Consider the following 26,290-nt stretch of genomic DNA (forward strand, 5'->3'; position numbering starts at 1 on the left):
TGCCAGGAATGGTGGTGGGAGGAAGGAGATGGCTTGTAGCAGGGAGGGAGAGAGATAGTGTTGGGAGGGAGGAAGATACTAGTGCATGGGAGAATGCAGAGATGCAGTGGGGACAGAATAGGGCTACTAGGTGCAACTGCAGGGGCTGTACAGGGGTGTGGGTGGAGAGGTGAAGGGGTGAGGAGAGAAATAGAGAGGAGGAAAGAGTTTGCAGATGCACTGGCAGGGTGGAAAGTATGTGCAGACTGAAGTGGGATTAGCGAAGGGGATAGGCAGATGGAGGAGAGGGACTAGTGAAAGGGGGTTACTGGAATGGAGATTATGTCGTAGGGAGAGTTTCCGCATGCACAATTCAGGAAAGTTGGTGTCTGTGTGAAGAATCCAGATGGAACAGGCTGTGGAACAGTCATTAAAATTAAGCATATCATGTTGGGTGGCATGTTCAGCAACTGGGTGGTCCAGCTGTTGACAGTTTGGCGGTGCCCATTTACATGGATGGAAAGCTTGTTAGATGTCATGCCCATGTAGAATACAGCACAGTGGTTGCAACTGAGTTTGAAGATCACACGGCTGCTTTCGCATGTGGCTCTGCATTCAGTGACATGACTGGTGCAGGTGTAGTGCGAGGACATATGGGACAGGTCTTGCACGTGGGTTACCACTTTGATATGAGCCATTAGGCGAGGAGGTAGGGAACAGTGATGAACTAGTTATGGATTAGGATATTGTGTATGTTAGGTGAACAGTGGAATACCACTGTGGGAGGGGTGGGGAGGATGTTTCTTATTTCAGGGCAGGATGAGAAATAGCTGAAACCCTCGTGGAGAAATCGATTCAGTTGCTCCAGTCCTGCATGGTCACAAGAGGAGTGCTCTATATGACTTGACTGAGGATGTGTGGAGATTGATAAGTGATTGATGAGAGGACCTGATGAAGCAAATGAGGCAAAAGGTGTTGAGGTTCTGGATAAATGTGGATAGGGTGCCCGCACCCTCAGGTCGATCATGAAGATGTCATCACTGAATCTGAACCAAGTGAGGGGTTTGCGATTCTGGGTGGCCAGTACAGGTTCCACTAGAAGGTCCATGAACTGATTGACATAGGATGGTGCCAAGCCTGTGCTCATGGCTGTACAATATATTTGTAGGTGATGCCTTCAAAGGAGGTGTAATTATGGGAAAGGATGCAGTAGGTCATAGCAATCGGGTGCAATTAGTCGGGTGTGGGGAAGGTAGAGTTCAATAGCAGCAATGCCATGAGCATTGGGGATGTTAGTGCAGGGCAAAATGGTAATGACACTGACGAGTTGAGTGCTGGGTGGTAAATGACTACGAACTGTGGAGAGTCGCTGGAGGTAATGGTTGGTGTCTTTTATGTAGGAGGGTAAGTTACGGGTAACAGGCTGAAGGTGTTGGTCCACAAGAGCAGAGTGTTTCTCTGTGGGGGCACAGCAACCGTCCACCGTGGGATGTCCCTGCCAGATAATCTCTGCAGTTCATAACCATAGTGGCTCAAATGGCTCTGAGCACTATGTGCATAACCATAGTGGTGGAGCCAACTACGAAAGTGGTACATAAATTTTATATTTATACAACGAAGCTTGTTTGGTTCATTAATGTGACTGTACCATTTTTAAATATGCCGACTTGATATGATAAGAAAATTGTGTGTACTCAGGTCTAAAAAATCGTCATTACAGACCATAATTAATAACCTGACATATAAAAAAGATATTGTGTTATGTAACTGGACAAAAATATTTATAAATATCATTCTGGACCAACAGGAAAATTTCCCTGTGACTAAGTTGCAGCTCACGAGACTCAGATTGTGGTACAATAATGAAAAAACTGAAGAAATACAGCCACTGGTATGTTCCAGCAGAGTATGAAATTGTCATGAAGGTTATGAGTATGACAATCTTCAAAACATTGCAATATTTTAACACTACCCACATGGATGAAAACCCGAGGGCTTTTCATCAATACACTACATGTCTAAAAAGGCAGCTAAAACATACTCCATAAGTAATGCATGCTACACAATTATAGATTACTTATCGGACTCAGAATAGTGGTTAATAATGAAAGGGAACAGCTACAATACACCATCACAATGTAATGCTTTTACAAGAAAATCATGTGCTAAGACCTATAGTGCAAGATAGTAATGTCTTGTCATTCTTCGTGCTCAACTTGTTACTCATCATGGGATGACGTTGACTCAGTTTTACAAATGGACTGAATGGAGGACATGGAGGTGTGCATGGGGCAAAATAAAATTTTTGTGAGCCCAGAGTCAGTTTTCTGAACAGACTGAAAGGAGTGCAGTGGTCCATAGCTCACCACTGGGTGTCATCAATGTGTGCAGCATGCAGGGAAAAACTACATTTTATGGTATATTATAAAATATCTGCTGCAAACTGGGAAACATTCCACGTGGGAAAAATCACAAATAAACACACACACAAAATTCAAGCTTTCGCAACCCATGGTTGCTTCATCAGTAAAGAGGGAAGGAGAGGGAAAGATGAAAGGATGTGGGTTTTGTGCCTTTACAAATGTCTGCTTGTGTCTGTATATGTGCAGATGGATGTGTGTGTGTGTGTGTGTGTGTGTGTGTGTGTGTGTGTGGGCGCGCGGGCGCGCACGATATACACTCGTACTCTCTGCTGGAAATATCACTTTGCCACGAAGAAAAATGATCCTAATCCTACTCCTAAAGATCCAACTCCCCAAGACACTATCCAAATTGAACCCTGCCTGGAACAGTTCCGTCCTCCGTCACAGCGGGACCCACCTCCCCTTCCTCAAAATCACCCTCTCCAAACCTTCCAGGAATTTCTCATTTCCAGCGTTGCCTCTCAATCCTTCTTAAAAAACCTTAATCCTACTCCCAACATCACCACTGCTGAAGCCCAGGCCATCCGTGATCTGAAGGCTGACCGATCCATCGTCATTCTTCCGGCAGACAAGGGTTCCACGACCGTGGTACTTGATCATCGGGAGTATGTGGCTGAGGGACTGCGTCAGCTTTCAGACAACACTACATACAAAGTTTGCCAAGGTAATCCCATTCCTGATGTCCAGGCGGAGCTTCAAGGAATCCTCAGAACCTTCGGCCCCCTACAAAACCTTTCACCTGACTCCATCAACCTCCTGACCCCACCGACACCCCACACCCCTACCTTCTTCCTAAAATTCACAAACCCAATCATCCCGGCCGCCCCATTGTAGCTGGTTACCAAGCCCCCACAGAACGTATCTCTGTCTACATAGATCAACACCTTCAAGCCATTACATGCAGTCTCCCATCCTTCATCAAAGACACCAACCACTTTCTCGAACGCCTGAAATCCTTACCCAATCTGTTACCCCTGGAAACCATCTTTGTAACCATTGATGCCACTTCCTTATACACAAATATTCCGCACGTCCAGGGCCTCGCTGCGATGGAGCACTTCCCTTCACACCAATCACCTGCCACCCTACCTAAAAGCTCTTTCCTCATTACCTTAGCCAGCTTCATCCTGATCCACAACTTCTTCACTTTCGAAGGCCAGACATACCAACAATTAAAGGGAACAGCCATGGGTACCAGGATGGCCCCCTCTTACGCCAACCTATTTATGGGTCGCTTAGAGGAAGCCTTCTTGGTTACCCAGGCCTGCCAACCCAAAGTTTGGTACAGATTTATTGATGACATCTTCATGATCTGGACTCACAGTGAAGAAGAACTCCAGAATTTCCTCTCCAACCTCAACTCCTTTGGTTCCATCAGATTCACCTGGTCCTACTCCAAATCCCATGCCACTTTCCTTGACGTTGACCTCCATCTGTCCAATGGCCAGCTTCTCACGTCCGTCCACATCCAACCCACCAACAAACAACAGTACCTCCATTATGACAGCTGCCACCCATTCCACATCAAACAGTCCCTTCCTACAGCCTAGGTCTTCGTGGCAAACGAATCTGCTCCATTCCGGAATCCCTGAACCATTACACCAACAACCTGAAAACAGCTTTCGCATCCCGCAACTACCCTCCTGTGGCTAAACATGCCTTGGTGCACGGCCAGGACATCTTGGCAGTGTTACACCGTCCGGGTTATCTGGATACTTCCCACTAACACCAACCTGTCAGAACTCCAGAGATGGGAACTTGCCCTTCAGTATATCCTCTCTTATACCTCACCTGTCATTCAACAACATCTTTGCGTTTGTACTTCCACCTCGACTGACATCTCTGCCCAGACTCTTTGCCTTTACAAATGTCTGCTTGTGTCTGTGTATGTGCAGGTGGATATGTGTGTGTATGCGAGTGTATACCTGTCCTTTTTCCCCCTTAAGGTAAGTCTTTCCGCTCCCGGGATTGGAATGACTCCTTACCCTCTCCCTTAAAACCCACATCCTTTTGTCTTTCCCTCTTTTCTGATGAAGCAACCGTTTGTTGCGAAAGCTTGAATTTTGTGTGTATGTTTGTGTGTCTATTGACCTGCCAGCACTTTCGTTTGGTAAGTCACATCGTCTTTATATATATATCTGTGTGTGTTTAACCACCACGAAAACATCCTTATATATATTCTATGTGTATATTTTTAGCTATTTATTTTCATTGTGTGTAGCGGTTGTAAAGCTGTTCGAAACTGTCGGCAAATGCTTCTTATGGAATTGCACGAAGCACTATGGTCACATGTTGTGACTCCCATTCATAAACCACTGTACTTACACTGTCTTTGCTTGTCTTCAACTCTTCTGCTCTATGTCTCAAAAACTGCCAATTACCTGCAAGCATCCATTGCATTTGTGTCAGTGCAAAATGGGAAAACACAGAACCATACTGATTCAAGTGAATTTTTTCCTTTGTTAGAGCTTTTTGCATGGATGTATGGGAGAAAATATAAGTTTCCATGCCACATTGATACAAGAGCAAAAACCAGTCTTCTGTAAGAACGTCTCAATCTCCCACTTAAGAATCAATCTTACTTTGAAAAATACACCCTTTCCATACTGATCCAAGTGAAAAACCACACTTGGATCATTATTGCTTCCAGTTATGGATCTAATTTCGTGTGACAGCTTAAGTGGCCCAAGTGCAAAATATTATTATGATGGTGACTTACAGTTTGAGGTTCATGTAATGTGTTATATAAAAGTCCAAATAGGTGCTTATTTTTTAAAAGTATGATTGTATACATATTTCTCACAACTAACTACAGAGTAATTTTTCAACTCTGAACAAAAGAAGTTGTTGTTTATGTCTAAGTCAGCTGTGTGATGTCTGTTATTTTTTCAGTTTTGACAATGTTTATATTTTCTTTGGTTTCGTCAATTCTTCCTATGCTCTAAATTCTCTCTGGTGTGCACTCCATAATCTTTACTGCGCCCAAGTGTAACGTTGTTGTCTGCCTGTATATTTCCTTTCTAACATCAGGATGTCAGTGAAATGAACAGAAACAGACACTGTAGAGCAGAAAATACGTTAGTGTTACAAAGTGCATCGAGATATTCCGAAAGTAATGCGGATTTTTAGAGCGATCATTCATTCTACCAGCCACCAGACCTGGCGAATAATATCTCGACGATTTAGATGTTGGAGGTAAGCACATATAAGAAGTACTGTTATCATGTAATGGAATTCTGAATGACTTGCTTTTACCTAGAACAACTTTGCTGGAGATCTGACACAGATTTTTCTTTCATAAGTCAAGAGTAAAATAAGAGGACAGACATCTTCATGCCTCGGGCATGGATGGCTGTCAGAAGCATAAACCTTTCACAGTACAAGACATAACTGGCAAGTTTCTGGATTTTGAAAACCTATCAGATAACTACAAAAACTACCAAACTGTTTTTGGAGGTGCATAAAGAGATCACAAATCCGAAAAATTAAATTCTTCAAGAGCTCAAGCCTTGTGCATTACAATGATGACTACACAGGAAAGTAAACAGTAATTGGCCTCAAACCTAATGAAACAGATTTGCATGCGTTTCTGCTAAGTATCCGAAATTACATATCTGTTCAGGCTAGGGCAACCAAGCCAATACCATAAAAAAAGACGCATGACATTAAAAAAAATCTTAAATTTGTTCCTCCTGTTCATCTGTTTTACTTGTCAATTCCCCATGTACCCAGAATAGGAAAGGGCAAAGAGGCCCAGGATGATGAAAATATGCATGTTACCCTCCCTATTTGGGGATGGACCTTCTTAGATCTTCAGTGTCTCAATGTGATGCAACTGTAATTCATTATTTGTTTACCAAAGTCATGAAGGTGATTTGCTTGGTGCAGAAACAAAACTTTGAATAGCTTTTTATATTTATTCTAACATATTAGTCAACACTTCGCTAAAGATTAAACCATAAAAAATGACCAGGGTCCTTAAAACAAATATAAACACATTTCCCTACTCAAAATAATGAGAATGCCACTTGGATAAGAGTGTGTGTGTGTGTGTGTGTGTGTGTGTGTGTGTGTGTGTGTGTGTGTGCGCGCGCGCGCGCGCGCACACGTGCACTAGCACACATGTGTAGCGCACACGTTTTCCGTTCTTCCACAACATTTTTGTATCACTGTCTTTATTCTTGCTTTTCTCCTTTCCTTTGGCATCCAAATCATTTAGGGTATGATTCTTCTCATTCATGATTAGCACAAGACTACACAAGAAACACATTTCTTACAGATGACACAATAAGAAAGTCTAGAATTCAAGTGATCGAATTTCACATAACCCACTCAATATTGTTCAATAATTTATTTTCAACTCTATCACAGTTTCCTGAATCACATTTCTTGCTCTATGCACTTAATTATACCATTTCAATTTAAGAGATACCTGATATTACTGCTATTTTAACAGATCCATGCTCCTCCTTAGCAATCCTTTCAGCTTCTTCCATAAGTAACATTCCAAATCCTTGATGCTGGAACTTTGTAGGATCACGTGCATTCACTGGTACTACACTACCATAAACATGAAGTTCACGAACTATTGAAACTCCACCCTTAAGTTCAGATCTGTAATTGAAAATTACTTCATTAAGTAACAATCGTAATATTAAAAAACACATAGCTCAGTGTTAACCAGTGGTTTTGTATGTTGTTTGTGAGTATGGTTTTTCATGTTCATATTACTAGAAGTAACTCAAAGCTCTCGTTCTGCACATACCATCCTCAATTTACATTTTGTCCTTGTTTCTCTCCACTACTCTCAACTGGGAGTTATTGCAATTTAAGAGTGGTGATCAGAGAGAGAGAGAGAGAGAGAGATAGAGAGAGGGGGGGGGAGGGGGAGGGGGGAGGGAGAGAGAGGGGGGGGAGGGAGAGAGAGGGGGGGGGGAGAAGTGGGATATTTATTCTCAGATTTGCTCTAGCTTCTGGGTTCTTTATTACAGTTCAATCATTACTCCACCTATTTACTGGACACAAAAAACAAGCAAATTACTTATTATAACCCTCACTCTAAGATCAACAAACTTTTACTGAAGACATATTAGCATTCTGTAACAAAACATTAATCATCATTGGTCCACAAAACCAAACAATAATAATTCCTAATTGAAATTAACACAAATCCACGCAGGACTATTTTGTTGTGCATTTATTACAATATTAAGCACAATTTCAAATACATCTCACAGTGCTGAAAATCACATGCTCATCAAATGGAGGCACTATGCACAAAAGTTATACCGCCCAGTGTTACATTACATTACACTTATCATTTTCCATGGATCCCTTGAAGAGGGTGTAGATAACAAGCCAATCCCTATGGTGACACAGTAAACTGAAAACAACAGCATTCACTATCCAAATCCAGTGTAATGCAGTCCAGGTAAACAACAGCCAAAGTCATAGTTCTCTTCGTAGAGGCACAGTTGGATAATAGTAGCTAGCAAAGAAAAACTTGAGAGTGAGGCAGCTGCTACTGGGAAGCCTCATTTGGCCTGTTATGGAATTTCATGTGACCGGCCTGTGATACCAGCACCTTTCCTGCTGGAGGCACCCTTGACATACGCATATCAATGTGTTTGTATCTTCCATTTACACATTTGGAAGGGGTAACTAAACTACTGTTCAAAGTTAATACCCCAGTGTATGGTGCAGAAACATGCCATTTCACTGCAAAATGGGCATTAAAACCTTACACTTATAGTGTTTATTTTGTCTGACTGCCACCTATAACTCCTTTCAGACACACGTTAAACACTTTATCAATCCAGCGTGATTGGCAACTCTGTTTCTGATCTCTTTCATCCTCTGTTTTGTCATTTTTCTGTGCCATTGGTCCTCCCCATTTTCTATTTTCGTGTATTCTTTATCTGGTAAAGACTTAACACACTGAAGTCAGATTTCCCGCCACTGTAGCACAACCCGCCATAGCAAAAATGAAGCATTTTGAGTGCTCTTTATTGTGGTGTCTCACTAGAACTGCATAGTTTCTTAATACACAAGTTGAATACGACACCCATAAAATACGGCACATTAGGTTCAGAAGCACTGAAATCAAGATGGCAGCTGCGTAATTTGCTTGTGCCAGCCAGTCACAGAAAACACACAACATGTGATGTGGTCAGTCAATCACAACACAACTTTTTGTCATGCAAACACACAAATTAATAAACACACAATACACAAATGGTCAATGCTATGGCTTCCCATGCAATTTTGGTGGTATCAAAATAAATATATACATATATCTAAAAACAAAGATGATATGACTTACCAAACGAAAGTGCTGGCAGGTCGATAGACACACAAACATACACACAAAATTCAAGCTTTCGCAACAAACGGTTGCTTCATCAGGAAAGAGGGAATGAGAGGGAAAGACGAAAGGATGTGGGTTTTAAGGGAGAGGGTAAGGAGTCATTCCAATCCCGGGAGCGGAAAGACTTACCTTAGGGGGAAAAAAAGGACAGGTATACACTCGCACACACACAAATATCCATCCGTACATACACAGACACAAGCAGACATTTGTAAAGGCTAAAACCCACATCCTTTCGTCTTTCCCTCTGCTTCCCTCTTTCCTGATGAAGCAACCGTTTGTTGCGGAAGCTTGAATTTTGTGTGTCTATCGACCTGCCAGCACTTTCATTTGGTAAGTCACATCATCTTTGTTTTTAGATACATTTTTCCCACGTGGAATGTTTCCCTCTATTATATTCATACTTTATATATATATAAGCGCTGGCAGGTCGATAGACACACAAACATACACACAAAATTCTAGCTTTCGCAACCAACGGTTGCCTCATCAGGAAAGAGGGAAGGAGAGGGAAAGATGAAAGGATGTGGGTTTTAAGGGAGAGGGTAAGGAGTCATTCCAATCCCGGGAGCGGAAAGACTTACCTTAGGGGGAAAAAAGGACAGGTATACACTCGCGCACACACACACACACACACACACACACACACACACACACATATCCATCCACACATACAGACACAAGCAGACATATTTAAAGACAAAGAGTTTGGGCAGAGATGTCAGTCGAGGTGGAAGTGTAGAGACAAAGAAGTTGTTGAAAGAAGGGTGAGGTATGAGTGGCGGCAACTTGAAATTAGTAGAGATTGAGGCCTGGCGGATAACGAGAAGAGAGGATATACTGAAGGGCAAGCTCCCATCTCCGGAGTTCGGATAGGTTGGTGTTGGTGGGAAGTATCCAGATAACCCGGGCGGTGTAACACTGTGCCAAGATGTGCTGGCTGTGCACCAAGGCATGTTTAGCCACAGGGTGATCCTCATTACCAACAAACACTGTCTGCCTGTGTCCATTCATGCGAATGGACAGTTTGTTGCTGGTCATTCCCACATAGAATGCATCACAGTGTAGGCAGGTCAGTTGGTAAATCACGTGGGTGCTTTCACACGTGGCTCTGCCTTTGATCGTGTACACCTTCTGGGTTACAGGACTGGAGTAGGTGGTGGTGGGGTGCATGGGACGGGTTTTGCACCGGGGGCGGTTACAAGGATAGGAGCCAGAGGGTAGGGAAGGTGGTTTGGGGATTTCATAGGGATGAACTAACAGGTTACGAAGGTTAGGTGGACGGCGGAAAGACACTCTTGGCGGAGTGGGGAGGATTTCATGAAGGATGGATCTCATTTCAGGGTAGGATTTGAGGAAGTCGTATCCCTGGTGGAGAGCCACATTCAGAGTCTGGTCTAGTCCCGGAAAGTATCCTGTCACAAGTGGGGCACTTTTGGGGTTCTTCTGTGGGGGATTCTGGGTTTGAGGGGATGAGGAAGTGGCTCTGGTTATTTGCTTCTGCACCAGGTCAGGAGGGTAGTTGCGGGATGCGAAAGCTGTTGTCAGGTTGTTGGTGTAATGATTCAGGGATTCCGGACTGGAGCAGATTCGTTTGCCATGAAGACCTAGGCTGTAGGGAAGGGACCGTTTGATGTGGAATGGGTGGCAGCTGTCATAATGGAGGTACTGTTGCTTGTTGGTGGGTTTGATGTGGACGGACGTGTGAAGTTGGCCATTGGACAGGTGGAGGTCAATGTCAAGGAAAGTGGCATGGGATTTGGAGTAGGACCAGGTGAATCTGATGGAACCAAAGGAGTTGAGGTTGGAGAGGAAATTCTGGAGTTCTTCTTCACTGTGAGTCCAGATCATGAAGATGTCATCAATAAATCTGTACCAAACTTTGGGTTGGCAGACCTGGGTAACCAAGAAAGCTTCCTCTAAGCGACCCATGAATAGGTTGGCGTACGAGGGGGCTATCCTGGTACCCATGGGTGTTACCTTTAATTGTTGGTATGTCTGGCCTTCAAAAGTGAAGAAGTTGTGGGTCAGGATGAAGCTGGCTAAGGTAATGAGGAAAGAGGTTTTAGGTAGGGTGGCAGGTGATCAGCATGAAAGGAATGCTCCATCGCAGCGAGGCCCTGGACGTGCGGAATATTTGTGTATAAGGAAGTGGCATCAATGGTTACAAGGATGGTTTCCGGGGGTAACAGATTGGGTAAGGATTCCAGGCGTTAAAGGAAGTGGTTGGTGTCTTTGATGAAGGATGGGAGACTGCATGTAATGGGTTGAAGGTGTTGATCTACGTAGGCAGAGATACGTTCTGTGGGGAATTGGTAACCAGCTACAATGGGGCGGCCGGGATGGTTGGGTTTGTGGATTTTAGGAAGAAGGTAGAAGGTAGGGGTGCGGGGTGTCGGTGGGGTCAGGAGGTTAATGGATTCAGGTGAAAGATTTTGCAGGGGGCCTAAGGTTCTGAGGATTCCTTGAAGCTCCGCCTGGACATCAGGAATGGGATTACCTTGGCAAACTTTGTATGTGGTGTTGTGTGAAAGCTGACGCAGTCCCTCAGCCACATACTCCCGACGATCAAGTACCACGGTCGTGGAACCCTTTTCCGCCGGAAGAATGACGATGGGTCGGTCAGCCTTCAGATCACGGATAGCCTGGGCTTCAGCAGTGGTGATGTTGGGTGTAGGATTAAGGTTTTTTTTAAGAAGGATTGAGATGCAAGGCTGGAAGTCAGAAATTCCTGGAAGGTTTGGAGAGGGTGATTTTGAGGAAGAGGAGGTGGGTCCCGCTGTGACGGAGGACGGAACTGTTCCAGGCAGGGTTCAATTTGGATAGTGTCTTGGGGAGTTGGATCATTAGGAGTAGGATTAGGATCATTTTTCTTCGTGGCAAAGTGATATTTCCAGCAGAGAGTACGGGTGTAGGACAGTAAATCTTTGACAAGGGCTGTTTGGTTGAATCTGGGAGTGGGGCTGAAGGTGAGGCCTTTGGATAGGACAGAGGTTTCGGATTGGGAGAGAGGTTTGGAGGAAAGGTTAACTACTGAATTAGGGTGTTGTGGTTCCAGATTGTGTTGATCAGAATTTTGAGGTTTTGGAGGGAGTGGAGCTGGAAGTGGGAGATTGAGTAGATGGGAGAGACTGGGCTTGTGTGCAATGAGAGGAGGTTGAGGTTTGCTGGAAAGGTTGTGAAGGGTGAGTTGCCTTTCCAGAGGTGGGAAACTAGGAGATTGGATAGTTTTTTGAGGTGGAGGGTGGCATGCTGTTCTAATTTACGGTTGGCCTGTAGGAGGATGCTCTGAACAGCCGGTGTGGATGTGGGGGAGGAAAGATTAAGGACTTTTATTAAGGATAGGAGTTGACGGGTGTGTTCATTGGCTGAGTTGATGTGTAGGTGAAGGATTAGGTGGGTGAGGGCAATGGATTGTTCAGTTTGGAACTGGTATAGGGACTGATGGAAGGAAGGGTTGCAGCCAGAGATGGGAACTTTAAGTGTGAGGCCTTTGGGGGTAATGCCAAATGTCAGACAAGCCTGAGAAAATAGAATATGGGAGCGTAATCCCATGCCACTTTCCTTGACATTGACCTCCACCTGTCCAATGGCCAACTTCACACGTCCGTCCACATCAAACCCACCAACAAGCAACAGTACCTCCATTATGACAGCTGCCACCCATTCCACATCAAACGGTCCCTTCCCTACAGCCTAGGTCTTCGTGGCAAACGAATCTGCTCCAGTCCGGAATCCCTGAATCATTACACCAACAACCTGACAACAGCTTTCGCATCCCGCAACTACCCTCCCGACCTGGTGCAGAAGCGAATAACCAGAGCCACTTCCTCATCCCCTCAAACCCAGAATCCCCCACAGAAGAACCACAAAAGTGCCCCACTTGTGACAGGATACTTTCCGGGACTGGACCAGACTCTGAATGTGGTTCTCCAGCAGGGATACGACTTCCTCAAATCCTGCCCTGAAATGAGATCCATCCTTCATGAAATCCTCCCCACTCCGCCAAGAGTGTCTTTCCGCCGTCCACCTAACCTTCGTAACCTGTTAGTTCATCCCTATGAAATCCCCAAACTACCTTCCCTCCCTCTGGCTCCTATCCTTGTAACCGCCCCCGGTGCAAAACCTGTCCCATGCACCCTCCCACCACCACCTACTCCAGTCCTGTAACCCGGAAGGTGTACACGATCAAAGGCAGAGCCACGTGTGAAAGCACCCACGTCATTTACCAACTGACCTGCCTACACTGTGATGCATTCTATGTGGGAATGACCAGCAACAAACTGTCCATTCACATGAATGGACACAGGCAGACAGTGTTTGTTGGTAATGAGGATCACCCTGTGGCTAAACATGCCTTGGTGCACAGCCAGCACATCTTGGCACAGTGTTACACCGTCCGGGTTATTTGGATACTTCCCACCAACACCAACCTATCCGAACTACGGAGATGGGAACTTTCCCTTCAGTATATCCTCTCTTCTCGTTATCTGCCAGGCCTCAATCTCCGCTAATTTCAAGTTGCCGCCACTCATACCTCACCCGTCTTTCAACAACCTCTTTGCCTCTACACTTCCACCTCGAGTGACATCTCTGCCCAAACTCTTTGTCTTTAAATATGTCTGCTTGTGTGTGTATGTGCGGATCGATATGTGTGTGTGTGCGCGCGAGTGTATACCTGTCCTTTTTTCCCCCTACGGTAAGTCTTTCCGCTCCTGGAATTGGAATGACTCTTTACCCTCTCCCTTAAAACCCACATCCTTTCATCTTTCCCTCTCCTTCCCTCTTTCCTGATGAGGCAACCGTTGGTTGCAAAAGCTAGAATTTTGTGTGTATGTTTGTGTTTGTTTGTGTGTCTATTGACCTGCCAGCGCTTTCGTTCGGTAAGTCACCTCATCTTTGTTTTTATATATAATTTTTGCCACGTGGAATGTGACTTACCAAATGAAAGTGCTGGCAGGTCGACAGACACACAAACGAACACAAACATACACACAAAATTCTAGCTTTCGCAACCAATGGTTGCCTCATCAGGAAAGAGGGAAGGAGAGGGAAAGATGAAAGGATGTGGGTTTTAAGGGAGAGGGTAAGGAGTCATTCCAATCCCGGGAGCAGAAAGACTTACCTTAGGGGGAAAAAAGGACGGGTATACACTCGCACACACACACATATCCATCCACACATATACAGACACAAGCAGACATATATATATTTTTTGTTTTGGGTAGTTAGGGTGGGCAGTAAGAGTACAGCTTAAATTGCTTTGAGTGAAACAATGACCTTTATATTCTTGAATGTCCAAATATTTACCTGTTCTCCTACACCCCCCTCTCCCACAAAAGAAACATGATGCAGTTTCCCACAGTGCAGTTAGGCTGGGACCCAAGAGCACAGCTTAAATTGCAGCAGCCTAATGTTTGTGACAATTCATACTATAAATTTTCCTGCTGCATGTGTGAATGAAGAAGAAATAAAAATTTCATTACCTAAATGTTTCCTCTGAGCACTTTCGCAAGCGAAGAAGACCAACAAGGATATCTTGCTCAGGATCTTCATAGGACAGAAATGTTTCCCAGCCACCATTTGCAACATAATCTCTTCTAATCAGTTCTACCTGAAAATAAGATCAGGAAGTGATAAACACTAATGCAGAAAAACATGAGAATAAGTACACAAATCCAGATTAAAAATTTACCTCATAGGGTCGAACTTTGTGATGAATTTCTTGTATCCCAACCTCTCTTGTTCTAACGTCTCGACAACTAGTACCTAGATCCTTCATTCTTGCTAAGGCCAGTTCTCTCAAATTCCCATGTTCAACTCCAGAGCTGCAATTAGATAAATGCCGTTTGGGGAAACACATATTTGTCATACAAAAAAGATACTGCACACCAAGTGGCAGTGGGAGATAACACATATAAAAGTTAAGAAAATGTGCAAGCTTTCGGAGCCAGTGGCTCATTCTTCTGGTAGAAGGATTGAAGGGGACAGAAGAGGAATGAAGGAAAAGGACTGGTGAGGTATAGGAAACGGGTAGAGTTGTGTAAAAGTTTCCTGGAACCTTGGGTCATGGGAGGCTTACCAGATGGGATAAAGGTAACGAAATTTGTATTTATTTTTGCTTGCTTCATCATTCAAATCTGCTGAACATTGACATTTCCTTCTCATCCTTTCTAGTAAGTCTCCCCTGACCTGGTGTTGTGGGCAACTTTTATGTACTCTCACCATTTCTTAAATCTCACCAAACCTTTTCCATCATTCCTTTTCTTCCCCTTCAACCCTTCTACCAGAAAAGGAAGCCACTGGCTTCCAAAGCTTGCACATTTAATTAACTTTTATACATGTTTTCTTGTACTGCTGCTGCTTGGTGAGTAGAATTTTTTCTCTATACTATTATATTTTAAAGAGTTGATTATTTTTGTTGATATAAAGATACTATTGTCAGTTAGATCATTCAGGTTTCTACAAGTATTTGGAACTTCAGAAATCTAGACTATTTATATTTCATATCATCGTATATCATTACACAAAATATTTAGCTTAACAGATATGGTACATTTAAATTACACAACACAATTGTCACTAAACAATGCTCATTTTTAAACACCTAACCAGAAAATCTGTTTTCAAAATAACCAAATATCTTGACTGAACAATGGACAAGTCGGCAAATTGCCACAGAATCATCAGAAATGGCAATCAGTGAGGAATGTCAGTGTTTTCATGTGGGATGTTGTAATATCACTTATACAAGCAATGATTCTGGCCACTTCTGCAGATAGTGATTGCCACTACTGCTACACAGTGCTAGAAAAAGAGCAGTTTATCTCAGAATTTCCAGCTGATTTGATAGTGACGCAAGAGGATTTAGACTTTTTCATGCTGCAGTCTGCTGTACTAATGCTGGGTCTAGACTAGAAGGCTGGACAACAGTCATCCCTTCCAAATCGGTAAAAAGTCCAGAGAACTGAAAGTTCTGCTTTAGTCTAGCTGTCCGCAATAGCCTCGAAGCTAAGAATATTTAGAACAAAAACATTCTGACATTTCAAATATTTCTGAAGCAATCAGAAAGTATGAAAGCTATGTGTAAGAAGGCAAATTTTAAGAAGACCAAAAATGTCTTCTACCTGAGTGGTAGCCATGAGAGAGGGGAAACTGGTTCAGCCAAGTGCAGGTCTCCATGATGTCACCTGTGATTTAGGCTCTTTGGGCATGGATACTGGAAACAAAGACCATATAGCAATAGAGGGAAGTGCAAGTAACAGCTTGGACCACAACCTTAATTATATAAGCGACAATGACTGATCAAAACAGTATCCTTCCTATACAAGCGATTTCCAATGTGTTCACTTCGCCTTTGTAAAAGCATCTGAAAGACAGAGCTGCATAATAAATATAGTGACAGCAGATTGTACAAAGCCAAAGATATTACGGAAAATGGATTCAGAGTCTTTCATCAGAATATCAGAGAGCTTTTTTTTTAAAAAAAAAAAAAACTGTCATATTCAGTCAGCAAAATGAAAACAGAAATTGGCAACACTGTTGTTGAGAAGCAACTAAAAGAGCTGAAACAAATAAGCGGTCAAGTCAGCAAGTCAGGTTGGAATCCCAATTCGGTTTTACAGAGAGTATTCTTCAGCATTGGCCCCTTACTTAGCTTGCATTTATCATGAATCTCGCACCCAGCCCAAGTCCCAAGTGATTAGAAAAAAAGAACAGGTGACTCCTGTATATAGGAAGTACAGACCTGCAAAGTACAAACCTTTATCAGTTTGGTGCAAAATTATTGAGCGTATGCCAAGTTGAAATACAATAAATTTCCCTGAGACAGAAAAGTTTCTGCCCACAATTCAGTAGGGATTTAGAGAGAATTGTACATTCAAAGCTCAGCTTACCCTTTTCTCACACAAAATCCCAAGAACAATATTGTGAAAAGGGCAGTTGCTACTCGCCATATGGCGGAGATGCTGAGTCGCAAATAGGCACAACAAAAAGACTGTCACAAATATAGCTTTCAGCCAGTAATGCCTTCATCAAAATTAGATGACAAAAACACACACACACACACAAACGCAACTCAAAGCACATGACTGCCAAGAGAAACACGGATAAAGCACAATAGGCAGGTTCGACATTCCTAGGTTTCCAGAAAGTGACTGAGACAGTGCCCCACTGCTGACTGTTCACTAAGCCCCACTCCTGACTGTTCACTAAGGTCCCGAGCACATAGAATGGGTTCTTTGATATGTGAGCAGATCAAAGGCTCTTTAAGTCATAGATCCCAGTATGCTGTCTTGGATGGCAAGTCCTCATCAGAGACAAGGGCATGTTCAAGAGTTCACCAATGAGGCGTGATAGAATGCTCTTTTTCTCCAAGAACACACACAATCTGATAGATAGGTCGAGCAGCAATCTGCGACTGTTTGCTGATGACACTAAAGTGTATGGGAAAGTATCATTGTTGACTGACTGCTGGAGGAGACAGGACGACTTGGGACAGAATTTCTCTTTGGTGTCATGAATGACAGCTTGCCTAAATGTCAAAAAATGTAAAGGCAGACGCGTACGGAAAACAATCCTGTAATGTTTGAATATAGTATCAATGGTGTGCTGCTTGACACAGTCACGTCGATTAAATATCTATGTGGAACACTGTAAAGCCATATGAAATGGAATGAGCATGTAAGGTCGATAGCAGAGAAGGCGAATGGATGTCACTGGTTTATTGGGAGAATTCTAGGACAGTATAGCTCATCTAAGGAGGAGACCACATATAGAGCACTAACGCAACCAGTTCTGGAGTACACTAGTGTTTGGGATCCCCATTCCATCTGATTAAAGAAACACTTCTAACCAAATCAAGGGTGTACTGCTAGTAGTTTCACTCGACAAGCAAGCAAGTATTATGGAACTGCTCTGTGATCTCAGATTGGAATCCTTGGCAGAATAAGGTGTTCTTTTTGTGAAGCACTATTGAGGAAGATTATATAACTGACACTTGTGGCTAACTGCAGAAGGATTCTAATGCCAGCAACTTGCATCTCACATAAGGACAGTGAAGATAAGGGAATCAGGACTCATTCATAAGATATGTAGACAATCATCTTTCCTTCGCCTCATATACGAGTGGGATAGGAAACGGAATGACTAGTAGTGGTACGAGGTACCCTTCACTGTGCACCTTATGGTGGCTTGCAGAGTATGTAAGTAGATGTAGAAATGAAACAGTACATGGGATTTGAGAACACTTGTGCATAATACAAAGTCACATGGAAATCACTGAAAACTGTGCAGACTCATCCTGCTGGATACAAGCTAGTATCGTATATCACAGAACCAACAAGAAGAAAGGGGGCGTGACTAAATACATATAAGAAAGGTGTGAAGTACCAGGCCATTCAGGTTAACGAATACTGTACTGAACACTTACTTTCAATGCTATGCCACAATAATGGAAAAGAAAACACACAAACTTGCAGTATTGACAGTTTACAGGCCACTGGCAGGAAGTATCTTAAGCTTCATAAAGCAGAATAGTTTTAAGCAGGTTCTGCAGGTGTAGCAGAAAAATCATTGTTTGTGGAGACCTGTAAATTTGATTTACTACCAGATAATACTGTTTGAGGATGGGTTATTTCCTACAGAAAAATTCCTTATTGGATTGAAAGAATAGTGCAACAGCTGCTGACAATTAGCTTGTAGATCCAGTACCTTGCAGGCATTTAGGCGTAAAACAGAAGAATTAATGGTTTATCTGACCATGGCAGTCAATGATAACATCACAATTTAATGGTACAATTGTAGAAGAAATGTATTGTATTGCAGAATCACAAACAATGACTCACACATAGTTTATAGAGAGAAATTGTGGAACGATAGTACAGGTGTAATTTATAACGTAGACAGTATTAATGAAAAATTTAACTTTCTTAAACATAATCCCACAGCACTTTGTCTTGTTTTCCCCTAAAATAAATAAGAGCAAAATTGAACAACAGCGAAGATAAATGGTAGATAACTCCTGGGATTTAAGTGTCATGTGGTAGGGGGAGAGAGTTCTACATAATTCACAGAATAAACTGTGGACAAGATTAGAAATTACAGCACCCTCAGTGATGAAAAATCATTGACTCTGTCATCAAAAAACCAAAACCCAAGTAATAAGCACAAAAAATAAAACACTCCAAGAACAAGACCAAAAGTATTTAGAACATTATTAAACCAGGGAGCATGTCCCTAGATGAGAAAATGGGGAATGCTCATCAGCAGCTCCTGGCTGTTACATTACATTAACAGTGTCTCAATAGATCATGAATACGACATAATGATGTGGAATGTGTCAATTTAACATAAATTTTCTTAACATGATTGTTTTTTAATTTTTATTTATTTTTTTCAATTACTACTTCATATCTAAAAATTCATTTATTGAGTAGGAGTTGTCATTCAGAAATTCTTTTAATTTGTTTTTAAATAATAGTTGGCTCTTTGTCAGTCTTTTAATACTATTTGGTAAATGCCCAAAGATTTTGTGGCAGCATAATTCAACCTTTTCTGTGACAAAGTCAGATTTAACCAAGAATAGCGAAGATCATACTTTCATCTAGAGTTGAAGTTATGCACTTTGCTGTTATTTTTGAATTAGAATGGCTTATTAATAATAAATTTAGTAAGTGAATAAATGTATTGTAAACCATGAACCATGGACCTTGCTGTTGGTGGGGAGGCTTGCGTGTCTCAGCAATACAGATAGCCGTACCATAGGTGCAACCACAATAGAGAGGTATCTGTTGAGAGGCCAGACAAATGTGTGGTTCCTGAAGAGGGGCAGCAGCCTATTCAGTAGTTGCAGGGGCAACAGTTTGAATGATTGACTGATTTGGCCTTGTAACACTAACCAAACCTGCCTTGCTGTGCTGGTACTGCGAGTAGCTGAAAGCATCGGGAAACTACAGCCATAGTTTTTCCCGAGGGCATGCAGCTTTACTGTATGGCTAAATGATGATGGCGTCCTCTTGGGTAAAATATTCCGGAGGTAAAATAGTCCCCCATTCGGATCTCTGGGCGGGGACTACTCAGGATGACGTCATTATCAGGATAAAGAAAATTGGCGTTCTACGGATCAGAGAATGGAATGTCAGATCCCTTAATCGGACAGGTAGGTTGGAAAATTTAAAAAGGGAAATGGATATGTTAAAGTTAGATATAGTGGGAACTAGTGAAGTTCAGTGGCAGGAGGAACAAGACTACTGGTCAGGTGAATACAGGGTTATAAATACAAAATCAAACAGGGGTAATGCTGGAGTAGGTTTAATAATGAATAAAAAAATAAAAGTGCAGGTAAGCTAATACAAACAGCACAGGGAACACATTATTGTGGCCAAGATAGACACAAAGCCCACACCTACCACAGTAGTACAAGTTTATTTGCCAACTAGCTCTGCAGATGATGAAAAGATTGACGAAACGTATGATGAGATAAAAGAAATTATTCTTTAAGGAAGAGAAGGAAACATAATAGGTGAATATGTAATAGGGGTAAGAAATGAAAGAGAAAGCAGCCTGGTAGAATTCTGCACAGAGCATAATTTAATCACAGCTAACACTTGGTTCAAGAATCATGAAAGAGGCCTGGAGATACTGGAAGATTTCAGATAGATTATACAATGGTAAGACAGAGATTTAGGAACCAGGTTTTAAATTGTAAGACATTTCCAGGGGCAGATGCGGACTCTGACCACAATCTATTGGTTATGAACTGTAGATTAAAACTGAAGAAACTGCAAAAAGGTGGGAATTTAAGGAGATGGGACCTGGATAAACTGAAAGAACCAGAGGTTGTACAGAGTTTCAGGGAGAGCATAAGGGAACAATTGACAGGAATGGGGGAAAGAAATACAGTAGAAGAAGAATGGGTAGCTTTGAGGGATGAAGTAGCGAAGGCAGGAGAGGATCAAGTAGGTAAAAAGACGAAGGCTAGTAGAAATCCTTGGGTAACAGAAGAAATATTGAATTTAATTGATGAAAGGAGAAAATATAAAAATGCAGTAAATGAAGCAGGCAAAAAGGAATACAAACGTCTCAAAAATGAGATCGACAGGAAGTGCAAAATGGCTAAGCAGGGATGGCTAGAGGACAAATGTAAGGATGTAGAGGCTTAACTCACTAGGTGTAAGATAGATACTGCCTACAGGAAAATTAAAGAGACCTTTGGAGAAAAGAGAACCACTTGTATGAACATCAAGAGCTCTGATGGGAACCCAGTTCTAAGCAAAGAAGGGAAAGCAGAAAGGTGGAAGGAGTATATAGAGGGTCTATACAAGGGCGATGTACTTGAGGACAATATTATGGAAATGGAAGAGGATGTAGATGAAGATGAAATGGGAGATACGATACTGCGTGAAGAGTTTGACAGAGCACTGAAAGACCTGAGTAGAAACAAGGCCCCCAGAGTAGACAACATTCCATTGGAACTACTGACGGCCTTGGGAGAGCCAGTCCTGACAAAACTTTACCATCTGGTGAGCAAGATGTATGAAACAGGCGAAATACCCTCAGACTTCAAGAAGAATATAATAATTCCAATCCCAAAGAAAGCAGGTGTTGACAGATGTGAGAATTACCGAACAATCAGTTTAATAAGCCACAGCTGCAAAATACTAACACGAATTCTTTACAGACGAATGGAAAAACTGATAGAAGCCGACCTCGGGGAAGATAAGTTTGGATTCCGTAGAAATACTGGAACACGTGAGGCAATACTGACCTTATGACTTATCTTAGAAGAAAGATTAAGGAAAGGCAAACCTACGTTTCTAGCATTTGTAGACTTAGAGAAAGCTTTTGACAATGTTGACTGGAATACTCTCTTACAAATTCTAAAGGTGGCAGGGGTAAAATACAGGGAGCGAAAGGCTATTTACAATTTGTACAGAAACCAGATGGCAGTTATAAGAGTCGAGGGACATGAAAGGGAAGCAGTGGTTGGGAAGGGAGTAAGACAGGGTTGTAGCCTCTCCCCGATGTTATTCAATCTGTATATTGAGCAAGCAGTAAAGGAAACAAAAGAAAAATTCGGAGTAGGTATTAAAATCCATGGAGACGAAATAAAAACTTTGAGGTTCGCCGATGACATTGTAATTCTGTCAGAGACAGCAAAGGACTTGGAAGAGCAGTTGAACGGAATGGATGGTGTCTTGAAGGGAGGATATAAGATGAACATCAACAAAGGCAAAACGAGAATAATGGAATGCAGTCGAATTAAGTCGGGTGATGTTGAGGGTATTAGATTAGGAAATGAGACACTTAAAGTAGTAAAGGAGTTTTGCTATTTGGGGAGCAAAATAACTGATGATGGTCAAAGTAGAGAGGATATAAAATCTAGACTGGCAATGGCAAGGAAAGCGTTTCTGAAGAAGAGAAATTTGTTAACATCGAGTATAGATTTAAGTGTGAGGAAGTCATTTCTGAAAGTATTTGTATGGAGTGTAGCCATGTGTGGAAGTGAAACATGGACGGTAAATAGTTTGAACAAGAAGAGAATGGAAGCTTTCGAAATGAGGAGGTACTGAATAGGATTGGGGAGAAGAGGAGTTTGTGGCACAACTTGACCAGAAGAAGGGATCGGTTGGTAGGACATGTTCTGAGGCATCAAGGGATCACTAATTTAGTATTGGAGGGCAGCGTGGAGGGTAAAAATCGTAGGGGGAGACCAAGAGATGAATACACTAAGCAGATTCAGAAGGATGTAGGTTGCAGTAGGTACTGGGAGATGAAGAAGCTTGCACAGGATAGAATAGCATGGAGAGCTGCATCAAACCAGTCTCACGACTGAAGACCACAACAACAACATATTTATTAATTTATTCAATGTTGAATCATTGGACACTGATCTTAGCCTAAAAATACATACTCCCTTGAGTTTCAGTGCCCCCTTCCCCCCTTAAAGATTTTGCTATCATCCCAGCCAATTTACCCTTCCCTATGCAACTGAGATGCAGGTCATGCCTTGTAGAGTCCCACCTACCAATAGCATCAACAGGAACCACACCTACGTCTGAAAACTAGCCATATGAAGCAGCTGATCTAACTCCATATTGACCCTCCTGACAGAGCTGTTCAATTGGGGTCAATCATACCGCACGAAAGCAGGAACCAAGCCAATGTTTATATTGTTTGTTGCAAATGCTATTTTTAACAGGTCACATTCAATATTGTAGCCCTGATCCCTATCAATACTGTTTCCTGCTCCACCCACTATCATAACATGCTCCTGCTTTGTAAAACTCTTGCAGAATGATTCTACTTTTGTAGAATTAAATATCTTCTGTGGACCAAACACACAGGTAAAACTCAGATAGCAAATACAGCTACAATAGGCCCAGCAAGCCAGCAGTGGATGAAATACATGCTTTCAAATATGGAACAAGGCTCAGAAAGAAAGGAATGGAAGATGACCCAGAAATTTACAAGCACTGAGATTGGGTACACTGAATATGTAGAAGCTAACAGGGAAGGTGGAGAAGGTGGTGGTCTCAATGAATAAGAGGAGATGATGTACTAGGATTGTCTGAAATCAAATGGAAGTGTGAGGGAAGTAGGAAATTGAGGTAGGGATATAGGCTGTGCCTGAGGGGAAATGAGGAAGGAAGACATGGACTGCCAATAGTTACAAAAAGAGGGTTGAAAGTGGAATTAAAGGGAATACGTGACAGGATAATGATGGAAAGTGTAAGGGTGAAAGTGAAAGGGAAGGATATGAAAATTCAACACATATGTACCACAAGTTGGATGTTCAGCTAAGGAAGAGGAGGACTTTGAAGAGGAAATGGAGAGAAGACCAACCAGACAGAAGATCGTCAACATGGGAGATCTAAATGCACATGTGAGCAAGGAAAGAGAAGTGTATGAAAAAGTATTGGGAGTAGAAGGCTGCAGAAGGATAAATGAGAAAGGACAAAAATTAACAATGTAAGGAAAAAGATAGACTGCTACTTATAATAAAGATGACACATTAAGCTGCAGACAGTCACAACTAAAAGACACTTATACATTAGTTTTTGGTCACAACCTTCATCAGGAAAGGCAACAAAGCAAACACACGTCACACACACATGACCGCCATCTCCAGCAGTCCGGACAGGATTGTGGCCCCCCACGGCACCCCCTACCACACACCACACAAAGATGTTTGTGTGGTATCGTCCAGAGACCATTGTGCCACGACAAGGGTGGCAAAATGAACTGATACCGCAGACATTAGCAAGGGCTCATTATAATCTGCAACAATGTATGGGAGGCACTCCATAATACACGCATCCTTCTCAGCAACAAAAAGCCCTTGTACTGAGGTCAATACAATCGCAAGCATGCAAGAGTTCTCCTCAATCTGAGACTTGTACAGCAGTCAACATCGCAGAATAGCACCAATAAGTTGTTAAAGTTTCAGATGAACTTTTACTGTTGTAAAGGTTGAACTTTGTACCCCAAGAGAATAGTTGTTAATCTGTGCATCAAGTGATGCCTTTATAGTCAATGACAACTGTAATTTATCAAGCAATCCTGTGGCAAAGAACAGTTAAGTAATTTTTTATTCATTTGTGTAATAAATTGAACTAATATTGTATTTGTTCTAGCTTGATGAGCCTTCTCCAAATATAATCAAAGAACCCACAGTTACACCCAGACAAAAGTAGTTTTGTCTGAGCCCAATGATTTGGAGAATAGATGGGGATGCAAAAAATTTAAATAAGAAGGAAGGCATATGACACGGGCACCTAACTTCTACCACAGACTAAAATGGTTTGTAAACTATCAGTAATGGATGTGGAAGTACAATAAACTAGCAACCAATCATGGCTTCCTATGCGTAGCACTAAGTAACTGAAGCCGGATGACTCGTATGGTGTAGCGGTAATAAATTATATACACAAATCTTCGTCTTGAATCAGTCTATCTATTTAAAAAAAAATTGTACTGAAATGATTACAGTAGTTTCTGAGATTAGCCTACGCATACAGATAGAAAAATGTGGCAGGCGATTTTAATGTACAATATGTCTCGATGTTGGGAATACTGCTGCACTTTAACTTAATGTCTGATTTTCACTCCATTTCAGATGTTTCTCAAGCGACTCTCATTTTTTCTTCTTTAAATACAAATATGTTAGGTTACATTTTTTTGTGATCAAGCAAGTGATTTTAAATATATTATATCCACACCAACTGGAAGAATAATTCAAACAGTTATAATTAAAAAAAACACACTGAGCTTCACACATGAAGCACAAAACTATTATTATTCCACACTTTCAATGCCTCCAACAATTCAAGCAATTCAGCTTATGGTATCAATCAAGTACAGCTTCTTTCTTTCCCTACGAGGGTGAAATCCCATGCAACATATTTCAAATGTCATCATCATCATTTAAGACTGATTATGCCTTTCAGCGTTCAGTCTGGATCATAGCCCCCTTATAAAATTCCTCCATGATCCCCTATTCAGTGCTAACATTGGTGCCTCTTCTGATGTTAAACCTATTACTTCAAAATCATTCTTAACCGAATCCAGGTACCTTCTCCTTGGTCCGTCCCGACTCCTCCTACCCTCTACTGCTGAACCCATGAGTCTCCTGGGTAACCTTGCTCCTCCCATGCGTGTAACATGACCCCACCATCTAAGCCTGTTCATCCTGACTGCTACATCTATAGAGTTCATTCCCAGTTTTTCTTTGATTTCCTCATTGTGGACACCCTCCTGCCATTGTTCCCATCTACTAGTACCTGCAATCATCCTAGCTACTTTCATATCCGTAACCTCAACCTTGTTGATAAGGTAACTTGAATCCACCCAGATTTCGCTCCCATACAACAAAGTTGGTCGAAAGACTGAACGGTTCACAGATAACTTAGTCTTGGTACTGACTTCCTTCTTGCAGAAGAGAGTAGATCGTAGCTGAGCGCTCACTGTATTAGCTTTGCTACACCTCGCTTCCAGTTCTTTCACTATGTTGCCATCCTGTGAGAATATGCATCCTAAGTACTTGAAACTGTCCACCTGTTCTAACTGTGTTCCTCCTATTTGGCACCCAATCCATTTATATTTCTTTCCCACTGACATTACTTTCGTTTTGGAGATGCTAATCTTCATACCATAGTCCTTACATTTCTGATCTAGTTCTGAAATATTACTTTGCAAACTTTCAATCAAATCTGCCATCACAACTAAGTCATCCGCATATGCAAGACTGCTTATTTTGTGTTCACATATCTTGATCTCACCCAGCCAGTCTATTGTTTTCAACATATGATCCATAAATAATATGAACAACAGTGGAGACAGGTTGCAGCCTTGTCTTACCCCTGAAACTACTCTGAACCGTGAACTCAATTTACCGTCAACTCTAACTGCTGCCTGACTATCCATGTAAAGACCTTTAATTGCTTGCAAAAGTTTGCCTCCTATTCCATAATCTCGTAGAACAGACAATAACTTCCTCCTAGGAACCCAGTCATATGCCTTT

General features: G+C 42.1%; 1 protein-coding gene across 2 annotated transcripts in view; it reads right to left on the minus strand.

Moving 5' to 3' along the window:
* The window catches only part of LOC124777557 (elongator complex protein 3), a 76,549-nt gene that overhangs the window by 3,304 nt on the left and 46,955 nt on the right, over window positions 1–26,290 (minus strand). For both annotated transcript variants that reach the window (XM_047253012.1, XM_047253013.1), the window contains exons 7-9: window positions 14,465–14,597; window positions 14,256–14,383; window positions 6,835–7,016 (exon numbers count right to left, since the gene is read on the minus strand). In XM_047253012.1, the coding sequence (XP_047108968.1) occupies window positions 6,835–7,016; window positions 14,256–14,383; window positions 14,465–14,597 (443 nt within the window). The remainder of the gene's footprint in view (window positions 1–6,834; window positions 7,017–14,255; window positions 14,384–14,464; window positions 14,598–26,290) is intronic.

The sequence above is a fragment of the Schistocerca piceifrons genome, chromosome 2 (assembly GCF_021461385.2).
Source record: "Schistocerca piceifrons isolate TAMUIC-IGC-003096 chromosome 2, iqSchPice1.1, whole genome shotgun sequence".
NCBI classification, from domain to species: domain Eukaryota; kingdom Metazoa; phylum Arthropoda; class Insecta; order Orthoptera; family Acrididae; genus Schistocerca; species Schistocerca piceifrons.